General features: G+C 36.5%; 1 protein-coding gene across 1 annotated transcript; it reads left to right on the top strand.

The window, feature by feature from the left end:
- On the top strand, positions 7,578-11,950 carry LOC109232451 (ras-related protein RABA5c-like). The gene is made up of 2 exons (XM_019398229.1): positions 7,578-7,920; positions 11,348-11,950. The coding sequence occupies exons 1-2, from the start codon at positions 7,584-7,586 to the stop codon at positions 11,662-11,664; spliced, it is 654 nt and encodes a 217-aa protein (XP_019253774.1). The 5' UTR covers positions 7,578-7,583; the 3' UTR covers positions 11,665-11,950.

Here is a 26,255-nt window from a genome sequence, read left to right as displayed (position 1 = left end):
GATCGGTACCCGGGGATGCCCGCGCAGGGGCCGAGGGTTCACTAGCATCCTCAACCCTCACGTCCTCGGGAGCAGCCTCAACTGGATGGTCCACCAGCTCAGGGTCCGGTCGAATGGACCGGTGGCGGACGAGCTCCGGCTGCTCCTCATCGTCATCCTCTTTGTCATCCTCTTCCTCGGAGGACAAGACGATTTGGCTTTTTGGTTTGCGGGCGGCCCTTTTTGTCCGCTTAGTCTTCCTTTGAGGCTCATCCGTACCGGACTCCCCGGGCCTTTTATTTTCTCCCGGAACTGGAAGGGGGCATAGTATTGAAGACCTCATCTCCGCGTCCTTGGGCAGCCTGCAAAACACGAGGATTATGATGCATTCCCGATATACAGGAAAAAATGCGCTACCGGTCAAAAAGAAGGCTTACCATGGTTCTTCGCCTCCCACCGACCTTTGGAGATTTCCTTCCAGTTTCGCTCCGAATATGGCCGCTGGGCCACTATCTTGTTTACCCAGCCGGCCAGATCCTTGACGGCAGCTGGAGTTTGGGTCACCGCTGCACAAGGAAAGGGGGTTTCAGGAAGGAGTTGAGGAAAACACGCTCTAAAAGATGAACAGTGAGAAAATACTTACGTTTGAGGTTCCACCTCTCCGGAAATGGCATGCAATCAGCCGGAATCAGGTCGGACGTCCCGATCCGGACAAACCTGCTCATCCAGCCTCGATCTTTGTCTTCATCGATGCTGGAGAATGGGGGTTTGCTAGCCCGGCGGGCCAGTTTTATTAATCCCCCTCGAAATATTCGGGGGCTGTATAGTCGAAGAAGATGGTCGAGGGTAAAGGGGAAATCGCCCTCGACTCGCTCAACAAAAAACCGAAAGAGATATACGATCCGCCACATCGAGGGGTGGATCTGACCTAAGGTCACCTCGTACCGCCGGCAGAACTCCACTATGATGGGTTCTAAGGGGCCTAAGGTGAAGGGATATGTATATACACTAAGATATCCTTCAACGTGAGTCATAATCGACTCGTCACGGGAAGGGGCGACCAGGTCTTTCCCTTCCCATCTACATTCAGCCCTCACCCGGTCTAGGCAACCGGGAGTGATTAGACTAATATACTCCGATGCCGGTTCGCCGCGGCCCGGGACCGATGATGGGTTTTCAACCTGGAAGTCGGCAGATACCGAGCAACCAGTCGGTGTGAATGCTTTCAATGGGGGTTCTGGTGCATGTTCATCAGATCTAGCGGGGCTCGCGGCCGAGCTTGGTCTAGAAGGAACACTTTGTGAAGTTTTCGCCATTTCTTAAAGCTTTACGAAGAGATGAAGAGAAAATACAACCAACGCAGAATTTGAGAAAGATAGGAAATGCTGAACCTGGAAGGGTCGTTTATACTTTTTCCATGAGGCGGTGGCACGAATCGCGAAGCCACAGACACGAAGCGACAGATAATTAAGAGAAGCATTAAATGCCTGCAGCAGGCGTGGTCAGAGCACTCGATGGCTTTTTCACCTGGCGTATGGCCATACGTCACGGGCATCACGTCACCGGTCATATCGTTTATTATCATTACTCTCTAATAAACGAGGGGACTATCTGTATTAGGTGATACCCTTTTTTGCTTGAGCCCGACCGGGTTGGGTCCGGACCGGAGCAAATCGGGGCCATCGAACCCGACCTGGATGCAAGGTAGAACGACAGCCACGTCTACAACCGAGGTCGAGTCATTTCGAGACCGTTACAGAGCTCGATAGGAGTCACCACCGGATGGAGAAACACACAAGGTCGAAAGCCGGACTCGTAACGGATAACCAAGCGTCGCCGGATATCTCGCCCAAACGTGATTTTCTCAACCACTTCAGGCCATTAAGGCGTAATTACAGGGATCCACGATGTAATCAATTGACCTACCTTATTTTTACCCTTAATCAGAATGTATAAAGGGGGATCTCTCTAAATTCTTGAGCATCATCAAGCACAATTGTTCTAAGCAATATTATATTCTGCGATTATTTACTTTAACAGCAATTGTTGAGTCTTTATCTTTATTTTCCTTAACCTAAAAACCTTTTGTATCTTTTAGTTCACGGATCCTTAAAACCCCATATAAATTCAATTGTTATCCGGATTCGAGGGTAAACAAGGGTCATGTCCTCGGTGAGCTAAAAATGTGTCATGTTATGTCTAATAACCTCTCCCTAGTTCTTCTTCGGCTACCTCTATCTCTCCTTAGATCTATCACTGCTAGTCTGCTAACCTCTCGCATCTTCTTACCTGGGTATCTGTGGTCCTCCTTTTTACATCGCCAAACCACCTCAACCTTGCTTCCTCATCTTGTCTACCAGGGACGCCACTTTCACCTTACCTCGTATATTTTTGTTCTTAATCTTATCTCTCCTAATATGCTTACATCCAACCACCTCAACCTTGCTTCCTCATCTTGTCTACCAGGGACGCCACTCCCACCTTACCTCGTATATTTTTGTTCTTAATCTTATCTCTCCTAATATGCTTACATCCAACCACCTCAACCTTGCTTCCTCATCTTGTCTACCAGGGACGCCTCTCCCACCTTACCTCGTATATTTTTTTTCTTAATCTTATCTCTCCTAATATGCTTATACATCCGACTAAACATCCTCATTTTCGCTACTTTCAAATATGAAGGTTAAAATAAAGTTAATAGCTTTTTAAATTTATAATTTAAAATATATTATAAATACTTATGTGATTATAAATCATCAAAGTGAGAATATAATATGAAAGTTAAAGTTAATTTATCCAGATATAACGATGTGTTATTCCTGAAAAGACTATCGTGTCGTTATCTAATTATCTTAAACTAAATATTTTTAGCCATATAACTATTTATAGCCTAGTAAAATCTCAACTTTTAAAAACAGTTCTTAAAAATTTTGTGTCCAATAAAATTTGAAAGAATTACAAGAAAATACACTTGACATCACACCATAACAAAAAATGACCCATATTTTTAAGTTTTACCCGACCTAGCCTATATTGTACATATTTTGAAAGTACTAGCAAATTCAAAATATATGGAGTTAAATTTGTGTTCTCACAACCATTGCTTTCACTCTCTTTTCTTCTCACATCTTCTACATATGCTTCAAGGGGCCGTCCGCCATTACTGCTTCTTCTCCCGTGTCACCTGGTTGCAATGTAAGAGAATTGAAGATAGAAGTCCACCATTGAAGGCTATTCAAGCTTTGCTTTCGAAAATAGAATTTTTTGAGTTTGTTAGTTGTTTGGATTGGGTGTTGTTCCAATTGATTGAAAATATCAAAAAGGAGTTCAACATTTCGATTGAAGTGATTTTGAGTATATTTGAGCAAGATTTTAGTTAAATTTTAGAAAAGATGCAAGGAAGAAATCGAAGTTAATTTTTTGTATAATTATGTATAATCTTATATAATAGTGTATATGGGTGTATAAACACATCTTATACACAAATATACACTTTTATACACCTTTATACAAGCGTCTGTAGACGAAGTTCTTCCACAATTTTCAGTTGCTATTCTTGTTCAAAACCAGTCCAAATCTCCATTAAATGACTTCAAATTTTATATACAATCTCCTTATACTATTTCTAACAATTCTAAATAACACTCACTCCAAATTTCTCACAAAATCAAATTCAAAATCTAAACTCACATATTTAAGCTTGTTAAAAATCTAATTTTCACCATTCAAATGGATTTGGTTTGTTGAACTAATATTTGAGTTATAGTTGCTGATTTAAAAATTAACTTAAAAGCTTGAGCAATCTTTTTTAAAATTAAATAATTTCGAGAATTTATTGAGTTAGATGTTGAATCTTAACCTATTATTTTTGGGCTAGTTGGTTGTAAATTGAAATATAGGCTATAAAATTAAAAGGTAGAGATTTCAGTTGCTCTAATGTGAAATTTTTCGTAAAATTAAGGGAGAATGACACAGTTACCCACAAAAATAAAACTATTTACCCTTGTCTACCCATTTGTTTTTCTACCCATAAACTAATTATATTTTCTACCCATAGTAGTTTTTGTTGGGAATTTTTTCTTTATTCTACAATTCTTTTTTATTTCTATGCTTCTTTTCTTTTTTTTTCTTTTCTCCTTTTCTTTTTTCTCGTTTTCTTCTTATTTTTTTCTTTTTTCCTTTTTCTAATTTTATTCAACTTTTTTTATATTCTTTTTCTCTTCGTAATCTAATTTCATTTACTATTTTCACTATTTTTTATTATTTTTTTTTATACTACTACTAAAGAAAAATCAAATTGTGTACCAATTAAATGTAGCTAATACAACCAAAAAATATTAACTAACATATGATATATACCAGTATAGTATATAGCTATACCAACAGGGTATACAATTGTACGCAAAGAGTTAAAATTTTTTTTCTTGTTTTTAGTTTCAAAATAACCAAACTCAACAAACCCAATTTATGCGTTTCAAAGCTTTAACGCCCTCCAATGGTAGATTAATGCAGAAGTTAGAAGTCTTGGAATTCAAGTCATAGAATAAATGAAAACGAAAAAAAGATTTGAATTTTCACTTTGCCCCTCACGCTGGGTAAAAACTTAAAGCAAATTAAAAGGGAAAAGGCAAATGAATTTACGGGTAATAAGTATACTATTATGGTATATTGTATACTATTACAGCATACTGTTACAGTATATTGCATATTATTACAGTATACTATAACAATATATTGTATACTATAATAGTATACTGTTGCAGTATAACTATATACTCTTATAGTATATTGTATACTGTAGCGGTATACTGTTAGGTAACTGTGTACTTCTTCGATTATTACAATATACCGTTACAGTATATTATAACTGTAATAGTATACTGTTGCAGTATAGCTATGTACTCCTACAGCATATTGTATACCGTAGCAGTATACTATTAGGTAGCTGTGTTCTTCGATTTTCAGCTGAAAAATTCGATCTCAATCACCTCAAATCAGCTCCAAATGCTATCAGATTTCAGTATGAACTTCCAGAAGATATTATAAGCAATATTTAACAGCACCCACTTTGAATCAAACAAGAAATCTTTAAAATAAAAATTTTAAATTCAAGAACTTCAAGCCCAACAATAATAAATATTCAAATACACATAAAAATACAGATGGGGAGGATCGACAACACAAGGTAAAAAGGTTTATATTTGTAGCATTTATCTTCAGTAAAAATTTTCTCTCAGAGTTCAATTAGATCATAGTTGGTTCTGGAAAATTTTGTACTCTGACTTGTGCATTTAACTAGTTCTTTTTTTTTTTTTTTAAATTTATAAATTCTTAGTTATCCTTAATGGGAAGATTCTCAAAGGATGATAATGTGAATGTACTCTAATTTTCAAATCATTGCCTAATCTTTACTTGTTCTAATCAGATTATATATATGAGTGAGAGGCTGTCATTTTTATCTCAGGTTAAGGAGCTTAGAACTTCTTTGGAGCCACTATCAGGAGGCAGCTTACAGTATGGCTGTCCAACGGGACGAGACGGGACGAAATTAACGGGACGGGACGGGACGGAACGGGATGACATTTAAGCAGGACGGGACGAAACGGGACGGGAAAAACGGAACAAAACGGTCGTCCCATCCCGTCCCACTAACAAACGGGATGGAACGGGATGGGACGGTACGGTACGGGACGGGTTCGTGGGCCTTAATTATATTTTTTTTATTAAAAAAAATATCTGGTTTTTTGAAAATTACTATGTTTTTAAAGTTTGCAACGGTTAGATTTTTGACTTATTTAATAAACTTAAATGTTACTATGTTAAAACGAAATTAGAAAACTAAGTAAAGAATTATAAAATATTAAAACAAAAGACTTGTATGAAATATTGTAGTAATTATAAATTTATAATAGAGTTATAATTTATTTAATATAATTTCAGCCTTAGGCTTACCCCTTACAGGGGGTACAGGGGGTAAAGCTCCAAACTGAGATTGACTCTGAGTTGGAGCTTATGTTGCGGGACTAGTGAGTGTTTCATCTAATTCTTCTTCCTCATTTTCTTCATCCTCATTTTCTTCGTCCTAAAAAAAATATCATTGCCAAATTGTCTTTGTAAAGTTTCATGATCTAATTGTTCTCCGACATGAACATCATAAAATGTGGGGGGTTGGGAAAATAAAATTTCATCAACATGAGTCATTTCATCAATATGTTTTCTAATGCTAGGTCTAGGAGAAGGGTTAGGATTATGACTAGGATTAGGATTACTACTACTTTCACCTTTACTATTTTTTTTACTTGTCTTTTTAAAAAATTGCCAAATATAATTTTAGGTGCCATAATTTAAATACGATATTAAATTAAAAAAGCTAACACAAAAATTAAATACACAAATGAAATACAAAAATATAACACGTAAAGTAAACACAAAAATTAAGCACTAAAATGATACGCAAAAATTATATATTAAAATTAGGAGATGGAACGAGTGCACCGTGATTAAATATTGAAACTTGAAGAAATTGCCCAAAATATTGCTCCAAATACTTGCGAATTAATTTGAAGCTTGAAAATTGCTCCAAAAATTTTTCCCAAATACTTGAATGATGGAATTTTGCCCAAATACTTGAATGATAGTTGATAGTAACAAAACTGAGAGAATAATATAGATAGAATATTAGAATGTTAGAGATTTGAGAGAGAAGATTGATTTTTTGTGGGACAAAATGAAGAAGAATGGGAGCATTATAGTAGAAATAGGGCCAAAGTGTAATTCAATAAACTTAGGGGTTAATTAAAAGTTTGGGGGAGGTAGGGGGTGTTTGGGGGGGCGGGGATAGGGGCTGTTTGGACCGTTGGCAACGGCTATTTTTGCAATTTAAGCCGTTGCCCAACGGCTAGTTTTTTTTATAAAAAAAATGTCGGGACGCGAGACGGGACGAAACGGGACGGGACAAACGGGACGAAATGGTCGTCCCGTCCCATCCGTGTCCCATTTAACATTGGCCCATCCCGTTTAACTTGGGACGGGACGGGACGGGACGCGGGACGGGACGGGCCGGCCCGTCCTGTTGGACAGCCTTAGCTTACAGTACGAATACACTTTGGGCCGAATAAAATAAAGGCCGGGTAAATAGTTTGGGCTGCATGGATAGGAGAAGTAAATAATTTGGACCTGGACATTAAAGGGTAAATAATTTAGAATTAATGGATATAAAGTAAGATTTTCTCTAAAATTAATCATAAAAATGAGACAGATAGAAGTAGCATATAAAATTGAACAAAGAGTCAAAGACTAACCCATAATTTTGTCGGTGAATCAAACCCCAATTAATGCACTTTTTTAATATAAAATAAAAAATAAAATGAGAAAAAACTGGCGCGTAATCTGGCAAAAAGTAGCAATTTATTACACACAACATGACATAACATAAGGTCCACTCATCATATCATTAAAACCTTTCTTAAATTCTCTCTCAGTTTACCCACCTTCCATTTTCTTGAACATCTCAAAATATCAACTCCCAAAAAAAAAAAAAAAAAAAAAAATTTACCCAAATAACAAGATCTATTTCTACAGTATACTCTATAAATCAAACAGTTATGGATTCATCAGATGATGATATTGAAGAATATCTTTTCAAGATTGTAATAATAGTGATTCAGCAGTTGGAAAACAAATTTATTATCAAGAATAATGGGCTAGAAGATGAGTTCAACTTGCATTCAAAAGCAACAATTGGAGTTGAGTTTCAGACCCAAGTTCTTGAAATTAATGGTAAAGAAGTAAAAGCTCAGATTTGGGATACTGCTGGTCAAGAAAGGTTTAGAGCTGTAACTTCTGCTTATTATCGTGGTGCTTTTGGTGCATTACTTGTTTATGATATTAGTCGGAGAAGTACTTTTGAAAGTGTTACGAGGTGGCTTGATGAGCTTAATAGTAAGTTATTTCGTACTGTTCTGTTTCAATTTATGTGTCATATTTCCTATTTTAATTCGATGCACTAAACTCTCGCTATCAGTTGCGATGCCACATGATCACAAGGGTGGTCAACTAACCACCTTCGCCGAAAAATTACACTGTGTATATAGGTAAAATATTACGTTTTAGAGATATATAACACATATGGAACACCCTTTGTCGGAATTTTTTTTTCATTTCTTTCAAATTTGAATAACTCGGAAAAATTCCTAGCTTCGCCACTGCTCGCTATGCGGGGGTCGGAGAAAGGGCCGGATCATAAGGTTCTATTGTATGCAGCATTACCTTGCATTTTTGCAAGAGGCTATTTTCATGGCTCGAATCCGTGACCTCTCGATCACGTGACAACAACTTTACTAGTTATATCTAGGGGTGGGCGTTCGGGCAGTTCGGATTAAATATAGAATTTCGGTTTGGATTTTCGGTTTTCGGATTGAAGAAATGACAATCCAAATAAACTCGGATTGGATCGGATTTTTTAAGTTCGGTTTCGGATTAATCTGGTTGGATATTTTTGGATTTTCGGTTTTGAGCTTATAAGTTGACATGTTTCTTCTTTTTACAAAAATGAATATCCAAATGAAGTACTCATATTAAATTGCCTGAAAAGTTACTCATTCTCATCGCAATCATCCAAATAAAGCATTCAAGTAATGAAATTACTATCAAGAAAATGCAATAGAGACATTAATACGGCCGATAAGAAATAGTAATAGTAAAACCATGTCCAAATAGAAAGTATTCTGACAGTAACTTAGTAATTAATATTGCATATATGAAATAATATTTAATGGATAGGGCATTTAACTTATTATTATTGACATATAGATAATGGACTAAACATATAAATTATAAACTTTTCGGATTTTCGGATATCCAAAAATCAAAAGTACCAAATCCAACACCCAATCCGAAATCCAAAAAATTAAAAATTAAATCCAAAATCCAATCCATAATCCGAAAATCCAAACCAAAAATCTAAGAAATTAGGATTTCGGTTTGGATTTCGGGTTTGCCCAAACTATGCCCACCCCTAGTTATATCCGTTTAAAGAAAATGTCACTTTCTATATTTAGTAGTAACTGTTTAGTTCTAACATCTCACACGCCATGTTTGAGACTACAAGATTCAAAGGGCACTTTGGTACATTATATATTTTTTAGTTTAAGACCATAATATGCAAAAGTCTTTTAAACTTTCTTAAATCTACGTTTATTCAAAGTGCATCACATAAATTGGGTCGGAGGGAGTAGGAAAGAAAGGAACTTTTTGACAAAAAAATTATTCGTATAAAATATGTTGTTAAAGTTAAAATAAAGAAAGTTAAAATTTTAAGAGCTTCTAAACATAGAAAGGTATCAATTTTTGGGTACAAAAAGCCTGCTGTAAAATAGAATATAAGAAGTAACTAATTCTGTTCTCTCTGTTTTTCCCTTTTTGTTTATTTGGTTGTGTTTTACTTTGGTCTGTTTTTAGCGGTTAAATTTCATACCTAAGTAAATCAGTTGTACTTTGTTGAATTGAAGTTCTTTTTTAGTAGTTGGGCATTTGTGTTTGGGAAAGTTTCTTTATGTGGTAAGGTATAGACTGACTGGCATTTGTGAGTCCTTAGATCAAGAATGTCAAAAGTACAACAATAACAACCCAGTATAATCCCACTAGTGGGGTCTGGGGAGGGTAGTGTGTACGCAGACCTTACCCCTACCCTGGGGTAGAGAGGTTGTTTCCGATAGGCCCTCGGCTCCCTCCCTCCAAGAATGTCAAAAGTAGAATAACAGAATTTAGCAGCATCCCATGGTAGAAAAGCAGCTTTTGTTATTCTTTCTAAAGTTATATATTACTGCTATACATGGGAAATAAGAGATTTGGAGATGTAACAGATTGTGAAAATACATAATTTATTTTTTGTTGAGAGATTATGATGAATGGATTTGCATATTGGTTATAGTTTTGATTGGCATCGGCGTCTATTTGAGAATGTGGGATTCACGTGTACCTCTTAAGACTAGAAATGAGATTGCGGTGAAAATAAAAATGTAGGTTTGAGTCTGCTAGATTTGTATGTTCACAATAAAGGGATTTCATGAGAATGATTGCCTATATTTCTGTAATATGCTAATGTTGACGGTGAATACCAGATTGTTAGTAGGGTCTTTTTCTGAGCAACTAGGATCTGGTTTTCCAGCATAATTTGGTGTCACTTTTATCGCGCTAGATGAGGCGAGTGTTGCTACCAGATTGTTAGTAGGGTCTTTTTCTGAGCAACTAGGATCTGATTTTCCAGCATAATTTGGTGTCACTTTTATCGCGTTAGATGAGGCGAGTGTTGCTAACCTAATTTAAGAATCATTTTGTCACAATTGTCGTATATCACTAAGTTCTCCTAATAGGGACATGAATTTGGTGAATTACCAGTATGTTTGACTTGTCCATTACTTTCCAGTTTCTGTTCCCTCAATACCTTGGAGATGTTCATTTTTCGATTTTTGTGTTAAAAGAAGCATGTTCTTTCTTTGCCTGACTGAAAATGTCGGAAGTGCTTCCGTATTTGGTGATTATGCTTTGAACTGATTCTTCATGTTATAATTATACATTCTGCAGCAGCACTGTTAGTTAAATGCATCTAATATACATCTTCGCTCAGGCACGTGTGGATGTTGATAAAACCGATATGGACCTCAGTATTGAACTTGAATGCACCTAACTAATATGGACAGTTTTCTGCCTACTTCAAACAGGCCAAAGGTGTAAGATACAGAATAATATGAACACTCCTTGTATTTTTGGATTGGCTTGAGATTAGTTCACCTGAACTGCTGTCTGCTGTCATTAAGGGCTGAAATTGCGTCAACGAATTATATATTGTTAATTTAACGTGTACGTATAAATGACATGTCAAAGTTAATTGTTTCTCAACTATGCAGGGAGCAGTAGCAGCTAATTAGTAGTTTGCTGCTGTCTAGGTAAAAAAAGATGTATTGGAGTTCAGATTTTTTGTTACGCACTCAATCTATTCCTTAACGAGACATCCAGATCAGAACGAGAACTTTCTATCAGCCCGGCTATAGTGTATATATACTTTGTTCTACTGTTGACTTTCATCAACTACCATTCTCTGCTTTAATAAGATCAATTATTTCACTTAGGCGTAACTGGTAAAGTTGATGCCATATGACCAGGAGGTCACGGGTTCGAGTCGAGGAAACAGCCTCTTGCAGAAATGCAGGGTAAGGCTGCATACAATAGAGCCATGTGGTCCGGCCCTTCCCCGGACCCCGCGAGCTTAGTGCACCGGGCTACCTTTTATTGTATTTTCACTTTTACATTACATTTGTTTCTGAGATAGAAGAATAACTAAAAAGTTTGAATCTGATGAACCCTGCAGCTCATTGTGATACAACAGTCGCGAAGATGCTGGTAGGAAACAAATGCGATTTGGACAACATTAGGGATGTTAGTATTGAAGAAGGCGCAAAGCTTGCAGAAGCAGAAGGATTGTTCTTCATGGAGACATCCGCATTAGATTCTACGAACGTTAATAAGGCATTCGAGATTGTTATCCGCGAAATCTACAGCAATGTCAGTCGAAAGGTCTTGAATTCGGATTCCTACAAAGCGGAGTTATCTATTAACAGGGTAAGCCTCGTAAAAGATGACGGAGAAGGATCGAAACGATCTTGGAGCAGTTGTTGCTCAAGATGAGCCCTGCTTCTAACTGATTATATATAGTTTGTTACTCAAGATTAAGAGGTTTTTCAGTATTTATTCATTATTGCTGAAAAGTACAAGGCTCTAGCAGCCATAGCATTTACCAATTTTCTTTGAAGACATTTTTAAGAGAGCTGAGAAAACAAAAAAAAAAAACTTTCTTTCTTACTCTTGTTGTTGTACTTCTGCTAGGAATTTCATGTTCTTGGTTTAGTTTCAACTCTGAATTAAGGTTTGATTTGTTTGAAGGAGTAGGGGAAGAGTAAAGAATTGGATAACAGTTATAGTTGTGTTTTTTTCTAAAAAGAAAATTAAATGTAGTATTCAGGGTTCGAGCCGTGGAAATAGTCTCTTGCAGAAATGCAGGGTAAGGCTGCGTACAATAGACCCTTGTGGTCCGGCCCTTCCTCGGACCTCGCGCATAGCAGGAGCTTAGTGTAACGGGTTTCCCTTTATTGACTTGTTTCCTTTCCATATTCTAACCAACTGATTTGCATTGTGGAATGCGTATACTATCTATCTTTTTGTCTTGGTGTTTACATCAGATCAATGAATTTAAGATAAGCGTTTTGCATATGAACTTTTGTCTCTTAATAATATGATTAAGTGATATGCATTTTTACTTTTAAGTTGTACTTCAAGGATAAATTGTTCGATTTGGTGTATACATATTGAGTGCTAGAGGACTACGTGTATTTTTAATACGGAAAAGGGTCTAAAATGCCCCTGTACTCTTTGCCCAGGTGCACATTTAACCTCCATTAAATATTTGGCCCGTCTGTGTCCCTGCCACCAAGAAGGGCAATAAGGCCACGATTGGGAGACGGCTGGGAGACGGCAGGGACGCAAACGGGCCAAATATTTAACGGAGGGTAAATATGCACCTCGGCGATGAGTACAGGAATATTTTAGGCCCTTTTCCGTTTTTAATATTGTGGTTGGAGGGATACGTTGAGTGCTAAACATGTATTGTAAGTATTCTATTTGATAATAGTTGTTAACATGTCTGAATTGTGTATTCATGTACTCCATTTTATCGACCAGTGTTTGACTTCCTAAGCACCCTATATATCAATGGCTTTGCCTAAGTTATATTAATATGATATTTTATAATAGAAAAAACATACATATAATATATAGATGTATACGTATATAGAAAGAGAGGTACAGCTAATAACCCGCAATATTTCCAAAACTAAGTACTATTAATTTTACGTCGAGTAATGTGAGTTTTTACCATAGTGCTCGGACCAACTTTTATACACCTCGACCAGTTTACGGGATACCTGATACCTCTCACCAGCACAAGTATCAGGTTGGACAGATTGGAAAAAATCACCTAGTTTTACTTCTGTCGGAATTTGAACTTGTTATCTTATGATTCTCAAATTACTTCGTTGACCACTGGGCCACACTCTTCGATGATTTTCGCAGTGGAAGTAAGAAAAACGGAGAAAAAGAGGATGCCCCAGAAAACAATAGGAAAAGAAGAAATTGGCATCATATTCTGATATTGCTCTTCATAAGAGGTATGAGAATAGTAGAGACTACTTCAAGCATTGCTATACAGAATTTGTGGGGGTGCGACGAACAAAGTCCCACATTGATAGCTGAAAAGATTGGGAGCCTACATATGGTTATCTCTTTTTGAGAAAATTGTGCGAGCTTGATCCAAAACGGATAATATCACACCATATTGAGAGTATATACGAACTAGTTTAGCCCAACAGAATTTAAGTAACAAAGATTATTTCGTTTGAGCCACAAAGCACAAAATATTCAATGCAGAAAGCAGTCTTTTTAAGTAGAATGGCGATTTCAAAAAAGGTGCAATATTCCATTATCGCAAGATATTTTTCTCATTCTAATTAAACATTTTTTCTCTTTTCCTCCCAAAAATAGGATCTTTGGAATTAAATCATTAAAAATTTTAAGAAAATCATGACTAATTAAGCTTGATGTAAATTTAACTTTGTTAGAAGTGGAAAATTTTTGGTTAGTCTTTGGGGGGCAAGTTGCACAGATAGCCATTCTCACTTCTCATGGATGCTATTTAGAGATTAGCCAGTATTTATTTTGTCCTGAAATTTTAAACTAAAAATCTTTACTTCAGGACAATTCAGGATATTTTGTCCTGAAAAATTAAACTGAAAATCTAAAATTTAGGACGTACTGGCTAATTCTTAAATAGCAATCATTTAGAATGGCTACCTGGTGTCATTTCTACTAGTTATTTAAGGGGTAGTTTTCTACATTTGGGCTTCGGCTAATTGCTCTTGGGCTATCAAAACAGGCTCAATTGCCTCAATTTTTTCCAAAACAAATATAAATGCGCGCGCGCGCACAACAAAACCATCTTTTTCTAGTTCTAATGCTTCAAAAACCATATAATTACAGAAGAACAAAGAGAATAAAACAAGATTAATCATCGTTGATCAATCATTAAGCATTAAGCAATTGGGGTCCTTTCCCTACACATAATTATGAGGATTCATTAATCATTAAGCAATTGGGTCCCGTTCAATTTGTTTTAGACAGGTGTTAAGTATAATTATGACCAAAACAAAGGTCATAATATTTTTAGGATTTTAATTATTACTCCCTCCGGTCTAGAATAATTGATTTTTAGGTTTTTTTTTGTGGTCCAAAATAAGTGATTTTTCAGATTCCAAGAATGAATTAATTATTATTTTCCTACATTGCCCTTGGAGTAACTAGTGTTGGAGTATGTGTTAGGAGTGTTTATGTGAAGAGATAGTAAATGTTAATATGGTCAATTTCATTACTAATTAATGTTAAAAGGTGAATTTCTTAATCTGTGTGAAAATAACCAAAAAATCACTTATTTATTGCGGACCGGAGGGAGTACTAATTAGCATGTGAAATCCGCTAAATTTATCCATGATCATGTCTTCTGCACGCTCTTCTATCACGTAATTGTGGTTAATTAATATGCATTTTCGTCTCATTTACTCCATTCAATCATAATAAGTCGTAATACTCCGTACATTCGAACTAGGTGTGGATATGTTAAATGGGTATTAATATGATATTTTAGACATATGAAGTCCTAGCGGGATAAGTATGGGTGAAAATAGTTGCTTTAGAATCAAGATGGAGAATGAGGTGCATAAGATTCGATAAAATTTACGAAGTTTACAAAAAGTCAGTTTTGCAGAAGGTTTAGTGAAAAAACGTGTAAGGTATGTGGGAAAACACAAAACACGAAAGTTGTAGGCCTTTGAAATAGCTTTCCAACGATATATTATGGAGCCCGAACGGATCACTGTGCACAAGGTTATACGTGTTTTACAGAACAGTATGCGATATACGCGCCCTGAGCGTGCCCCGAGCGCGGCCGCGCTCCAGAGGCAGTGTTACTGCCATTTTGCGCGGTCAGGTGCGCGGTCAGGACTACCAGGTGCGCGGGGGCGCTCATGGGGGGTCATTTTAAAGCCCTACTTCGTCCCCCACAGCCCCAAAACATAAAAACTTCCTCTAGAAAGAGGAACTCTCAAAAACCTAACTCCTTAAGGGTCCTTCCACCATCCAAGGTATGTTCTTAAGGTGATTCTAAGTTAATTTCAATTTCTCAACATCTTATTAACGTAGGTAAACCCTCCATATCATTAGATATTCGATTGGGACATCATTGTTGAGAGAAGGAACCCTAGAACTCGAATTCAAGAAGATTGAACGTCAAGAAGGTAATATCTTCACCCTCTAATTGATTATAGCGTTGGATTAATGATTGTAGACTACAAGTTCATGAGATATGAGTTGATGGATTTGATAGAAAAGCATGAACAATTATAGGTTTTGCTTGTTGATTGTTGATTATTGGTTAAGGGTGTTGTTTATCTTATGGGTGAAGAAGAATGACATTGATTATAAGAAATTTGAGATTTTAGAATTTATCTAGGATCAAGAGAATGGCTTGTTGGGCGTAGAAACACTATAAATAAGGACTATGAAGCTTTATGTCACCAAATGTTTGAGAAAATGCTTAAGTGACTAAAACATGAGAATTATTTCTAATATGGAATCCCTTTGACTTGTATTGATATAGATTAAAGTTGAAAGGGTTGGCGAATGTTGTATTACGCTCAAGAGCGGGAAGATAAAGTATGTGAGGCTAACTCTCTATGTTTGGGAATTTTAATGATTTTCCCTACACTACGTTTCTTTTACGACGTTACCAATTGCCTCAGGAATATAGTTAAGCCTAGTTCCTTAAATAGTTGTAGAACTTCTATTCTCTAGCTTCATAACTCGTTCACCACTTTCATTCTGAACGTTGTGAGCTCAGTGCGTATTCAATATAGACTTGGGTTTGATGCCCCCGAGTATTAATATAGATTACCTAGTATGCCATAAACAGTTAAAGTTTCAGTGTTCATAATCAGTTCAACAATACATGTCTCAGTCTAATCCTATTCAGTATTCCAATATTATGTAACTCAGTGTGATCCAATATTCCAGTATCATGTAACTCAGTGTGATTCAGTATTTCACTATCATGTATTGCAGTTTGATCCTCAATTCCTGAATGTTGAACACCTGTACTTGGGCCTGAGGCCGTAGTTTATGCTTTATGCATGTTTGGGCCTGAGGCCGTAGTTTATGCTTTATGCATTTTTGGGCCTGAGGCCGTAGTTATGTATACGTATACTTGGGCCTGAGGCCGTAGCTGGTGCACATATATATTGGGCCCGAGGCCGTAGCTTATTCAGATAAACAGGTTGTTCATCATTCAGAAGAGGGAGTATTCATATCCTTACTTTCTTTGTTCAGTTCAGTTATCAGCTATCAGTTATCATTTCAGTTATCAGTTATCATTTTAGTTATCGTTTCAGTTTCTATTTCAATAGTTATCATTTCAGTATCAATTATCAATTCTCAGTTATCAACTTAGTTTCAGTTTCAGCATTTATAATTTTTTTCTTTCAGTTGCTTTACATACCAGTGCAATTCAAATGTACTGACGTCCCTTTTGCCCGGGGCCTGCATCTCCATTGCAAGTAATGATTTACAGGTTGATGATTTAGAGCGCTAGGATTCTCGTACCAGCTGTTTGGTGATCCCCAGTTCTTTCGGGGCATTATCATTACCTTACAGTCTACAGTATTGTCAGACAGTCAGTGCTTTCAGTACTCCATTAGAGGCTTCATAGACTAGAGTAACAGCTAGATAGAGTCGCATGCTTTTCATATTAAGCCATGTTGGCTACAAAATATATTTCAGAATTGTATTAGTATTTTCGCACTTTGATTTATATCATCCAGACTTTCAGTATATCAGCATGTGTTAGTTTATCTTCCGCATTCAGTATGTTATGATATCACATGTTGATTCAGCCAGTCAGTTGGTTCGTTCGGTCACTTGTAGTCAGGCACCGGTGCCGTGTTACGTCCAGTCCCAGATTCGGGGCGTGACAAAGCTTGATATCAGAGCACTAGGTTCAAGAGTCCTAGGGAGTCTATGAAGCCGTGTCCAGTGGAGTTTCCTTTATATGTGTGTGCCGGCCACTCATATAAACGGTTAACTACCAAGACATCTAGGATTGTCTCATTTCTTTCTACTCTAAATCGTTCCATGAAGCTTAGAGCAATAGTTAACCTTCTCTTCCTATCGAATTCCAAACGTATTGGATGCCCAAGCGACGCGCAGGAGAGACCTAAGGTCCTAGAGAGAATAATTGCCCATTGGGGTATAATTATGGAGTACATATTGGTAAATATGAGACTTGAGAGGACGTTAAAAGTGGGATGCAATGGATAGTAGTACAGATTAAAGCATAACCTTATCAGAAAGTACAAAAGTAGTTATGATGTCTTATGGTTATCAGTTTACCTCATTTACCAGTTATACAGTCTTTCAGTTAGCAAGTTTGTGGTTATTTAGTACTCCAGTATTCAGTTATATGTTTACCAAATATCCAATTTTTAGTGTATCAAAATTTCTGGTGACTTGTGAGTATACAGTGATACATATGGGTTCTCAAAGAAAATATAAGTAATAGTGATTATAGCGAAACCTTTGCATATTTTAGGTCTGAATTAAGACCAAGACTCACCGGATGGTGCAAGAAGTGATTTATCAGATGATGGTATACTTTGAAGGATAAGTTTGTGCATGGTAGTGTATTCGTATGTATTTTACCTCCTAGAACAACTTCATTTAATTCTTGGAAATGGAGCCACAAGTTGGATGATGATAGTTCAGATGTCACACCCTAACATTGTTCACTATAGTTTTGGACAGAAAAGAGCCTAAGGGTAAAATACCTAGGAGTCAGAAACGTTTGTTATTAACAAAGATGTGATTTCGTACAACTCATGCAAATGACTAGAAGATATGATGTATGCATGAGAACCAAGAGCAGCCAATATTGAATTTCAGGGAATGATTTTAAGTTGTTTAGATTTATTCAAATCAGAACTAGAACTACCACGTTAGTAAGCTATTATAAGAATCAGCTATTGATATAAGATAAAAGATATGACAATTTCCCCTTAGGTTATGTGACTAAGTGATTACCGCAAATGTTTATAGTATGATATGATTTTGTATTATATAGAAAGTTTGGGGTTAGATATTCTAGTTTTGTTTAAGACAGGTGAATTCCCTAAGTGTGATCTATGCACATAGTTTAGAAGGAAAAAAAAGGATAGTATGCGACCATAGAATAGGGTCGGATGATGAGGGAAGTTAGAAATAACCTTATTCCTCACTTTAGTTATCCAAAGTAGAGCAAGAAAACATGATTCTAGTAGGTGTTTAGTAAAAGAATAATAAGTAAGTTTTGAGTTGATACAATGAATTAGCAATTTCAGCAGAGCTAGTACATGTACAATTTGATTCACTTAGCCAGGTTAACTCTAGTGAGTGGATGACAGTTTGAGATATCGAACGTGTGTTAGAACCCAAAGAGTTTAAGTTAAATCCGAAGTACAGTGATAGTGGAAAAACAATCATAAGAGAGCAAACTATAGAAGAATTGCCTTTAGGAATTATCGAAATGTGGTTTCTCCAGGATTGACAGTGTGAGCAGAGTTAAATTATTAAGAGTGTGTATGATAGTTGTGAATACATTAGCTTTCCGTTATGTGAATAATTTAGTTTTTCCTAGATCAGAAGTAAGTTGGAAGATGAGTCGTCATTGTCATAGAGTGCAAAGAATTGCAGAAAATAAAGAAAGTTATTTGGATCCCCCCCCTACCCCCCCCCCCCCCCCAAAAAAAAGGAAGGATCCGCAAGTATAAGACCTTTGGTCTAAGGGGTGATGTGAAAACCATCAGTAAGTGCAGTTAGAGATTTGAAACCCGAATAGTTAGCATGGGATATGAAAAAGAAAATCAGTTCGGTAATGAGGGAAAATTGGATAATTACCATAGGGATTATGTGTAGCATGTGTAAGAAATACAAAGTGAGTAGAATGATCACCGAGCTTAGTTATTGATGATAAAGTGATCACAGAAAAGCTATAAAATCATGCCTATTTATGTGTCACGAGGGTAGTGTCATTGCACGAGACTCTAGTCTTCGGAGTACTGGTCAAACACTTAGGTCACAACAATGCTATAAGTGTTTTCAGGAAGTGCTTAAGAAGATAAAGTGTGAGAAGTATAACTCATTATTGAGGTAGATAAGAGAACTCTGGTGAAAGAAGTTCACCAGCCAAGGTAGGAGTTTGACTTCGGACTCCGAAGATGACGGAGTTGTTGTCTAGAATAGGACTTGTTCCCCTAAGTAGCCGTAGAGAAGGATAAACAATTTGATGATCCCTACGTGTTGCAGTTGAAAGAGGAGATTCACAAGTATAAGATGATGGCTTTTGAACAAGGGGGAGATGATGGTACTTTGAGGTACCAAGACAGATTGTGTGTTCCAGACATAGATGGACTTAAAGAGGGAAGATCATGTTAGAAGCCCATAATTCCAGGTATTCTCTCCATCCAGGCTCCCCAAATATGCATCATGACCAAGAAGATTTATTGGTTGAACGACATGAAAAAGAACGTTGCAGACTTTGTGGCCGAGTGTCTAAATTATCAGCAAGTGAAAGTCGAGCAGCACAAAGCCTAGTGTTTTATCACAGAATACACATATTTTGAGTGGAGATGGTAAATATGGAGTTTATAACGGGATTATCTTTCTCATTTTAAAAGCATGATTTGATTGGATGATTGTAAATCGACTTACCAAGTCAGCACACTTCTTGCCAGTAAAGAGTACAGATTCAACAGAAGATTATACCAAGTTATAGATTCAGGAAATCGTCTAATTGCATGGGACTCCGTTGTCCATCATTTCGGACTGTGGTGCTCAGTTTAAAATGAAAGTTTAGAAGTTCTTTCAGAAAGGATTAGGAACAAGTTTTTCATCCTCAGAAAGATGGCCAGGCAGAGCGCATTATTCAAAAAGTTTTAGGATATGTCCTTGGTGTTAAAAGTAATTGGGATGCTCACATACCTCTCATTTACCTAGCTAATAATAACCTACCATTCTAGTATCAAGATGGCACGTGCGAGACTCTGTATGGGCGAAAGTGTAGATCGCCAATTGGTTGGTCCAAAGTTGGTGAAGAGGAGTTGTTGGGACCAAATTTGGTCTATCAGACTATGGAGAAAGTTAAGTTGATTCAAGAGCGTTTGAAGACGGCTCAGAGCCGCCAAAAGTCCTATTTGAGCGTGCGGCATAGAGACCTAGAGTTTCAAGTTGATGACTGGGTGTTTCTGAAATTTTCGCCTATGAAAGGCGTTATGAGATTTGGGAAGAAGGGGAAGCATAGTCCCTGCTATATTGGGCCATATAGAATCTTGCAAAGGATCGTTCAATTAGCTTATGAGTTGGAGTTGCCACCAAAATTAGCGGTGGTACAACCAATATTTCACGTGTCATGTTATAACATTCAGGTTTCCAGTACTCAAATACTCATGTCAGTTCAGTACTAAGATACTCATGCCAGTTCAGTACTCAGATATTCATGTCAGCTTAGTACTCAAATATTGATATAAGTTTAGTACTCAGATATTGATGTTAGTTCAATACTCAATTATTCGTGCCAGTTCAATATTCATATATCCATGTTAGTTCAGTATTCACGTATCCATGGCAGACCAATATTCAGTCAATGTAGTAGTCATTCAGTTCAGTATCTCAACAGTTGAGTAATCATGTATTCATTCGGTTTAGTATGCAAGTGTTAATGAAAGTTCATGTTTCCGCCAGACCCGTATAAGGTCCGGAGTTAGCAGAAGTACAGTCAGCACAATCATTCGAGGACGAATGATCCCAAAGGGGAGATAATGTAACACCCCGTACATTCGGACTAGGTGTGGATATGTTAAATGGGTATTAATCTGATATTTTAGACATATGAAGTCCTAGCGGGATGAGTATGGGTGAAAATAGTTGTTTTAGAATCAAGATGGAGAATGAGGTGCATAAGATTCGATAAAATCTACGAAGTTTACAAAAAAGTCAGTTTTGCAGAAGGTTTAGTGAAAAGCATGTAAGGTATTTGGGAAAACACAAAACACGAAAGTTGTAGGCCTTTGAAATAGATTTCCAACGATATATTATGGAGCCCGAACGGATCTATGTGCAAAAAGTTATCCGCATTTTACAGAACAGTATGCGATATGCACGCCCTGAGCGCTCCCTGAGCGCGGCCGCGCGCCTGAGGCAGTGTTACTGCCATTTTGCGCGGTCCGGTGTGCGGTCAGGCCTACCAGGTGCACAGGAGAGCTCATGGGGGGTCATTTTAAAGCCCTACTTTGTCCCCCACAGCCCCAAAATATAAAAACTTGCTCTAGAAAGGGGAACTCTCAAAAACCTAACTCCTTAAGGGTCCCTCCACCATCCAAGGTGTTCTTATGGTGATTCTAAATTAATTTCAATTTCCCAACATCTTATTAACGTGGGTAAACCCTCCATATCATTATACATTCGATTGGGACATCATTGTTGAGAGAAGGATACCTAGAACTCGAATTCAAGAAGATTGAACGTCAAGAAGGTAATATCTTCACCCTCTAATTGATTATAGCGTTGGACTAATGATTGTAGACTACAAGTTCATGAGATATGAGTTGACGGGTTTGATAAAAAAACATGAACAATTATAGGTTTTGCTTGTTGATTATTGATTATTGGTTAAGGGTGTTGTTTATCTTATGGGTGAAGAAGAATGACATTGATTATAAGAAATTTGAGATTTTAGAATTTATCTAGGATCAAGAGAATGGCTTGTTGGGTGTAGAAACACCATTAATAAGGACTATAAAGCTTTATGTCACCAAGTGTTTGAGAAAATGCTTAAGTGACTAAAACATGAGAATTATTGCTAATATAGAATCACTTTGACTTGTATTGATATAGATTAAAGTTGAAAGGGTTGGCGAATGTTGTATTACGCTCAAGAGCTGGAAGATAAGGTATGTGAGGCTAACTCTCTATGTTTGGGAATTTTAATGATTCCCTACACTACGTTTCTTTTACGACGTCACCAATTGCCTCATGAATATAGTTAAGCCTAGTTCCTTGAATAGTTGTAGAACTTCTATTCTCTAGCTTCATAACTCGTTCACCACTTTCATTCTGAATGTTGTGAGCTCAGTGCATATTCAATATAGACTTGGGTTTGATGCCCCCGAGTCTTAATATAGATTACTCAGTATGCCATAAACAGTTAAAGTTTCAGTGTTCATAATCAGTTCAAGAATACATGTCTCAGTCTAGTCCTATTCAGTATTCCAATATTATGCAACTCAGTGTGATCCAGTATACCAGTATCATGTAACTCAGTGTGATTTAGTATTTCACTATCATGTATTGCAGTTTGATTCTCAGTTCCTGAACGTTGAACACATGTATTTGGGCCTGAGGCCGTAGTTTATGATTTATGCATGTTTGGGTCCGAGGCTGTAGTTTATGTGTTGGCCCAAGTTCAGGTAAAGTTTTGAAGAATGATAAATGAACTCAGTCATGGACCAGGTCCATCATGTGAGGCACAATATCTATCAACCTAGACATGTGAAATACACGTGAAGGAGATAAGTCTCAGTGATCAAGCAGCAATATCTCCTGAACTAATCGAAAAGGTTGCATATTGGATGAGGAGAGAAAGTCTTCTTATGGGAAGAGGACACAATCCGGATAAAGGATAGGGTTAGAGTTTGTATTGTTCAAGGACTCAACTTCGATGGAAGATCAGCAATTGAGTCTCAATCAAACTCTGATTACTAACTCATTAAATAACAGCGATTGTTCTCTTTTACAGGTATTGCACAAACGCAGAAGTTAAACTAAATTGAGAGCAAAAGAGCGAGGCAATTTTGCAAGCAATTTCTGTGAGATTCAAGTGTGCATTCCTGAAGATACTTGGACAAGATAGAAGAACCAATTCCATTATGTCTTTCTTTTATTTTAGTTCAATTGTAGTAGGTGTTTTAAAGTTGTACCTTTCCAGCTTTCATAGAAGCAATTGTATTAAGTACTTTGAATATTCAAGTTAGAGTTAACTTGAAGGTGTCACAACAGTTGAGGCTGTGTGCTACACTGGGATTAGAGTTTAATCCTTAGGTTTACAAGAGTTTTGTAAATACTGTTTTGGCTCAGTGATTTTAGTGGAAGTTTGGGAAAATCCTACTGAGTAGTAGGTCATGGTTTTTTCACCTTTTGAGCCAGGTGTTTTCCACGTAAAAATCTCAGTGTTCTTTATTTTATGTACTCTTAATTCCGCAAACAGTAGTAGTAAGTACACCTAGAAGAACCAGGTTCTTCTAGAGCAAAAATAGGGTACCACACAAATCACCCCCCTTCTTGTGTGGTATTGACGTTAAGAACATCATTATGCTTTATGCATTTTTGGGCCTGAGGCCGTAGTTATATATACGTATACTTGGGCCTGAGGCCGTAGCTGGTGCACATATATATTGGGCCCGAGGCCGTAGCTTATTTAGATAAACAGGTTGTTCATCATTCAGAAGAGGGAGTATTCATATTCTTACTTCCTTTGTTCAGTTCAGTTATCAGCTATCATTTCAGCTATCAGTTATCATTTGAGTTATCAGTTATCAGTTATCATTTGAGTTATCAGTTATCAGTTATCATTTTAGTTATCAGTTATCAGTTATCGTTTAAGTTTCTATTTCAATAGTTATCATTTCAGTATCAATTATCAATTCTCAGTTATCAGCTTAGTTTCAGTTTCAGCATTTATAATTTTTTTCTTTCAGTTGCTTTACATACCAGTGCAATTCAAATGTACTGACGTCCCTTTTGCCTGGGGCCTGCATCTCACGATGCAGGTAATGATTTACAGGTTGATAATTCAGAGCGCTAGGATTCTCGTACCAGCTGTTTGGTGATCCCCAGTTCTTTCGGGGCATTATCATTACCTTACAGTCTTCAGTATTGTCAGACAGTCAGTGCTTTCAGTACTTCATTAGAGGCTTCATAGACTAGAGTAACAGCTAGACAGAGTCGCATGCTTTTCATATTAAGCCATGTTGGCTACAAATATATTTCAGAATTGTATTAGTATTTTCGCACTTTGATTTATATCATCCAGACTTTCAGTATATCAGCATGTGTTAGTTTATCTTCCGCATTCAGTATGTTATGATATCACATGTTGATTCAGCCAGCCAGTTGGTTTGCTCGGTCACATATAGTCAGGCACCGGGTGCCGTGTTACGTCCAGGCCCAGGTTCGGGGCGTGACATAAGTGACCTTTTGGCCTTTGACGGAAAGTAAGTTATTTTGACTAAATTACCCTTAATTAAAATTTATATATTGTTAGCTTGACATATTGGGATTTGTAAATAAGGACAAATTTTTAAAAAAAAATTAAGTTAATTCCTTCTCAAATATGTAACAACACTTATTTTAGACCAAAATAAAAAGACAAAAAAGTCACAACGTATGGATGGGAGGGAATATCATCTAATCATGCTAAATTTAACTATCAAATCTGCTTTTATTAGCACAAAAACCAGATCAACAAGTTTGATACACTGTCTTCTAGTTTTTTCCTGGAATAGTTGTAGTTCTTGCTATTTTTGTTTCTGAAATTTGATAATTATAAGATTACACTTGCTCGGTGTCCAAGAAAAAAATTCTGGATGATAGCATTGATTGCCTACTACAGTTATTACTAATGTTCTGAAATCATTGCTTGTTTTGCATGCATGTGACAATCATGATCATTTCTTCACTTTATCTATATTTATTCTATTTTTTTTTCTGGATTACTTATTCTATTTTATTTAATTAAAGTTCCTAGAGTAATCAAATCAAGCTGTTTACTGAGTGTTTGACAAGTAAGCATTTTTTCCTACTATCAAGGAAGTGAAAAGGAAGACCATATTTCTCATTGACAGCTACATCAGAGCAAATTATGTCTTGTGTTAACCTAATATAAGACAATCAACTTTCTTGTTAGGTTAAAAAGAGACTTAATTACCTACCTTTGATGACTAAATACTAATGTCTTAAACATCAGCATCTTTTAACATATATATATATATATATATATATATATATATATATATATATATATATATATATATATATATATATATATACGGTCCAGTATACAAAGCATTTCACGTTTACACTAGGGTCCGGAGAAAGCGGTCGCACTTTTCTTTAGATATAGTTGTATAGTACACTAAAATTATATATTATGCTAAGTGGCCCTCAGCTTCTCGCCGGCGATCGCCGTCGCCAAGAATGGTAGTCGCAAAACTTTGTCATGCCATACACCCTTTCAATAGCTATTCATACAAGCGTATGATGTTTAAGTCGCACTCCAAAAAGTATAATGTAGGCAATCTACCATAATATAAGCGTCATTAGATGATTTCACAGTTCGAACCTGTAACCTATAAGTCACACGAACGAAGATGATTTTATCGTTGCGCCAAAGCTCTCTTTTTATTTAATTTTGTATCAAAGTAGAATTATTTTGAAAAGTATCACCAAGCCAATTTGATATATATGTACCAACAGAAGTTCACAATAAACGTTGATAAGAGTTGAAACTCAACAGTCATATCAAAATCTTAATCTATGTGTATAGATTACTTATTTTTGAAAAAACTTACATTTGGCCTCAAAAAAGTCAATTGCAGAAATATAAATTAAGTTAATGTTTTACGTTATTTATTAGCTTCAGTATCACCAACTACAGAAGCTACAACTGAGGTTTCATTGTTGTAATTACACTTTCACCTAGCCCCTAAAACCTATTAGCGTGGTAATTAATTCTTCTTTTTTTGATGTACAAACCTTTTAACTTTGAACAAAAGACACGAATTATGAACTATGATTGCACAAAGAAAAAGAAAAGGAAAGAAGTTTGCATGCGAATTTTTGGTTGGTAAGAAAAAAAAAACATTTTTTAAATTTATGATTTTAAATATTTCATAATATTTTTATGATTGTAGAAGCTTGCCATTAAGAGCATAATAAAAACTTTTAAGTTCAATTATTTTTAAATTTAGAAAATAGGGTCACAATAAACTGAAATAGGTGGAGTATTAGGGTCTGTTTAGAAAGCCACCAGGTAATTG

The sequence above is a fragment of the Nicotiana attenuata genome, chromosome 9 (genome assembly GCF_001879085.1).
Source record: "Nicotiana attenuata strain UT chromosome 9, NIATTr2, whole genome shotgun sequence".
In the NCBI taxonomy this organism is placed as follows: Eukaryota; Viridiplantae; Streptophyta; class Magnoliopsida; order Solanales; family Solanaceae; genus Nicotiana; species Nicotiana attenuata.
Note: the sequence above shows the minus strand (reverse complement) of the source record. Positions and strands in the feature narration are given on the sequence as shown.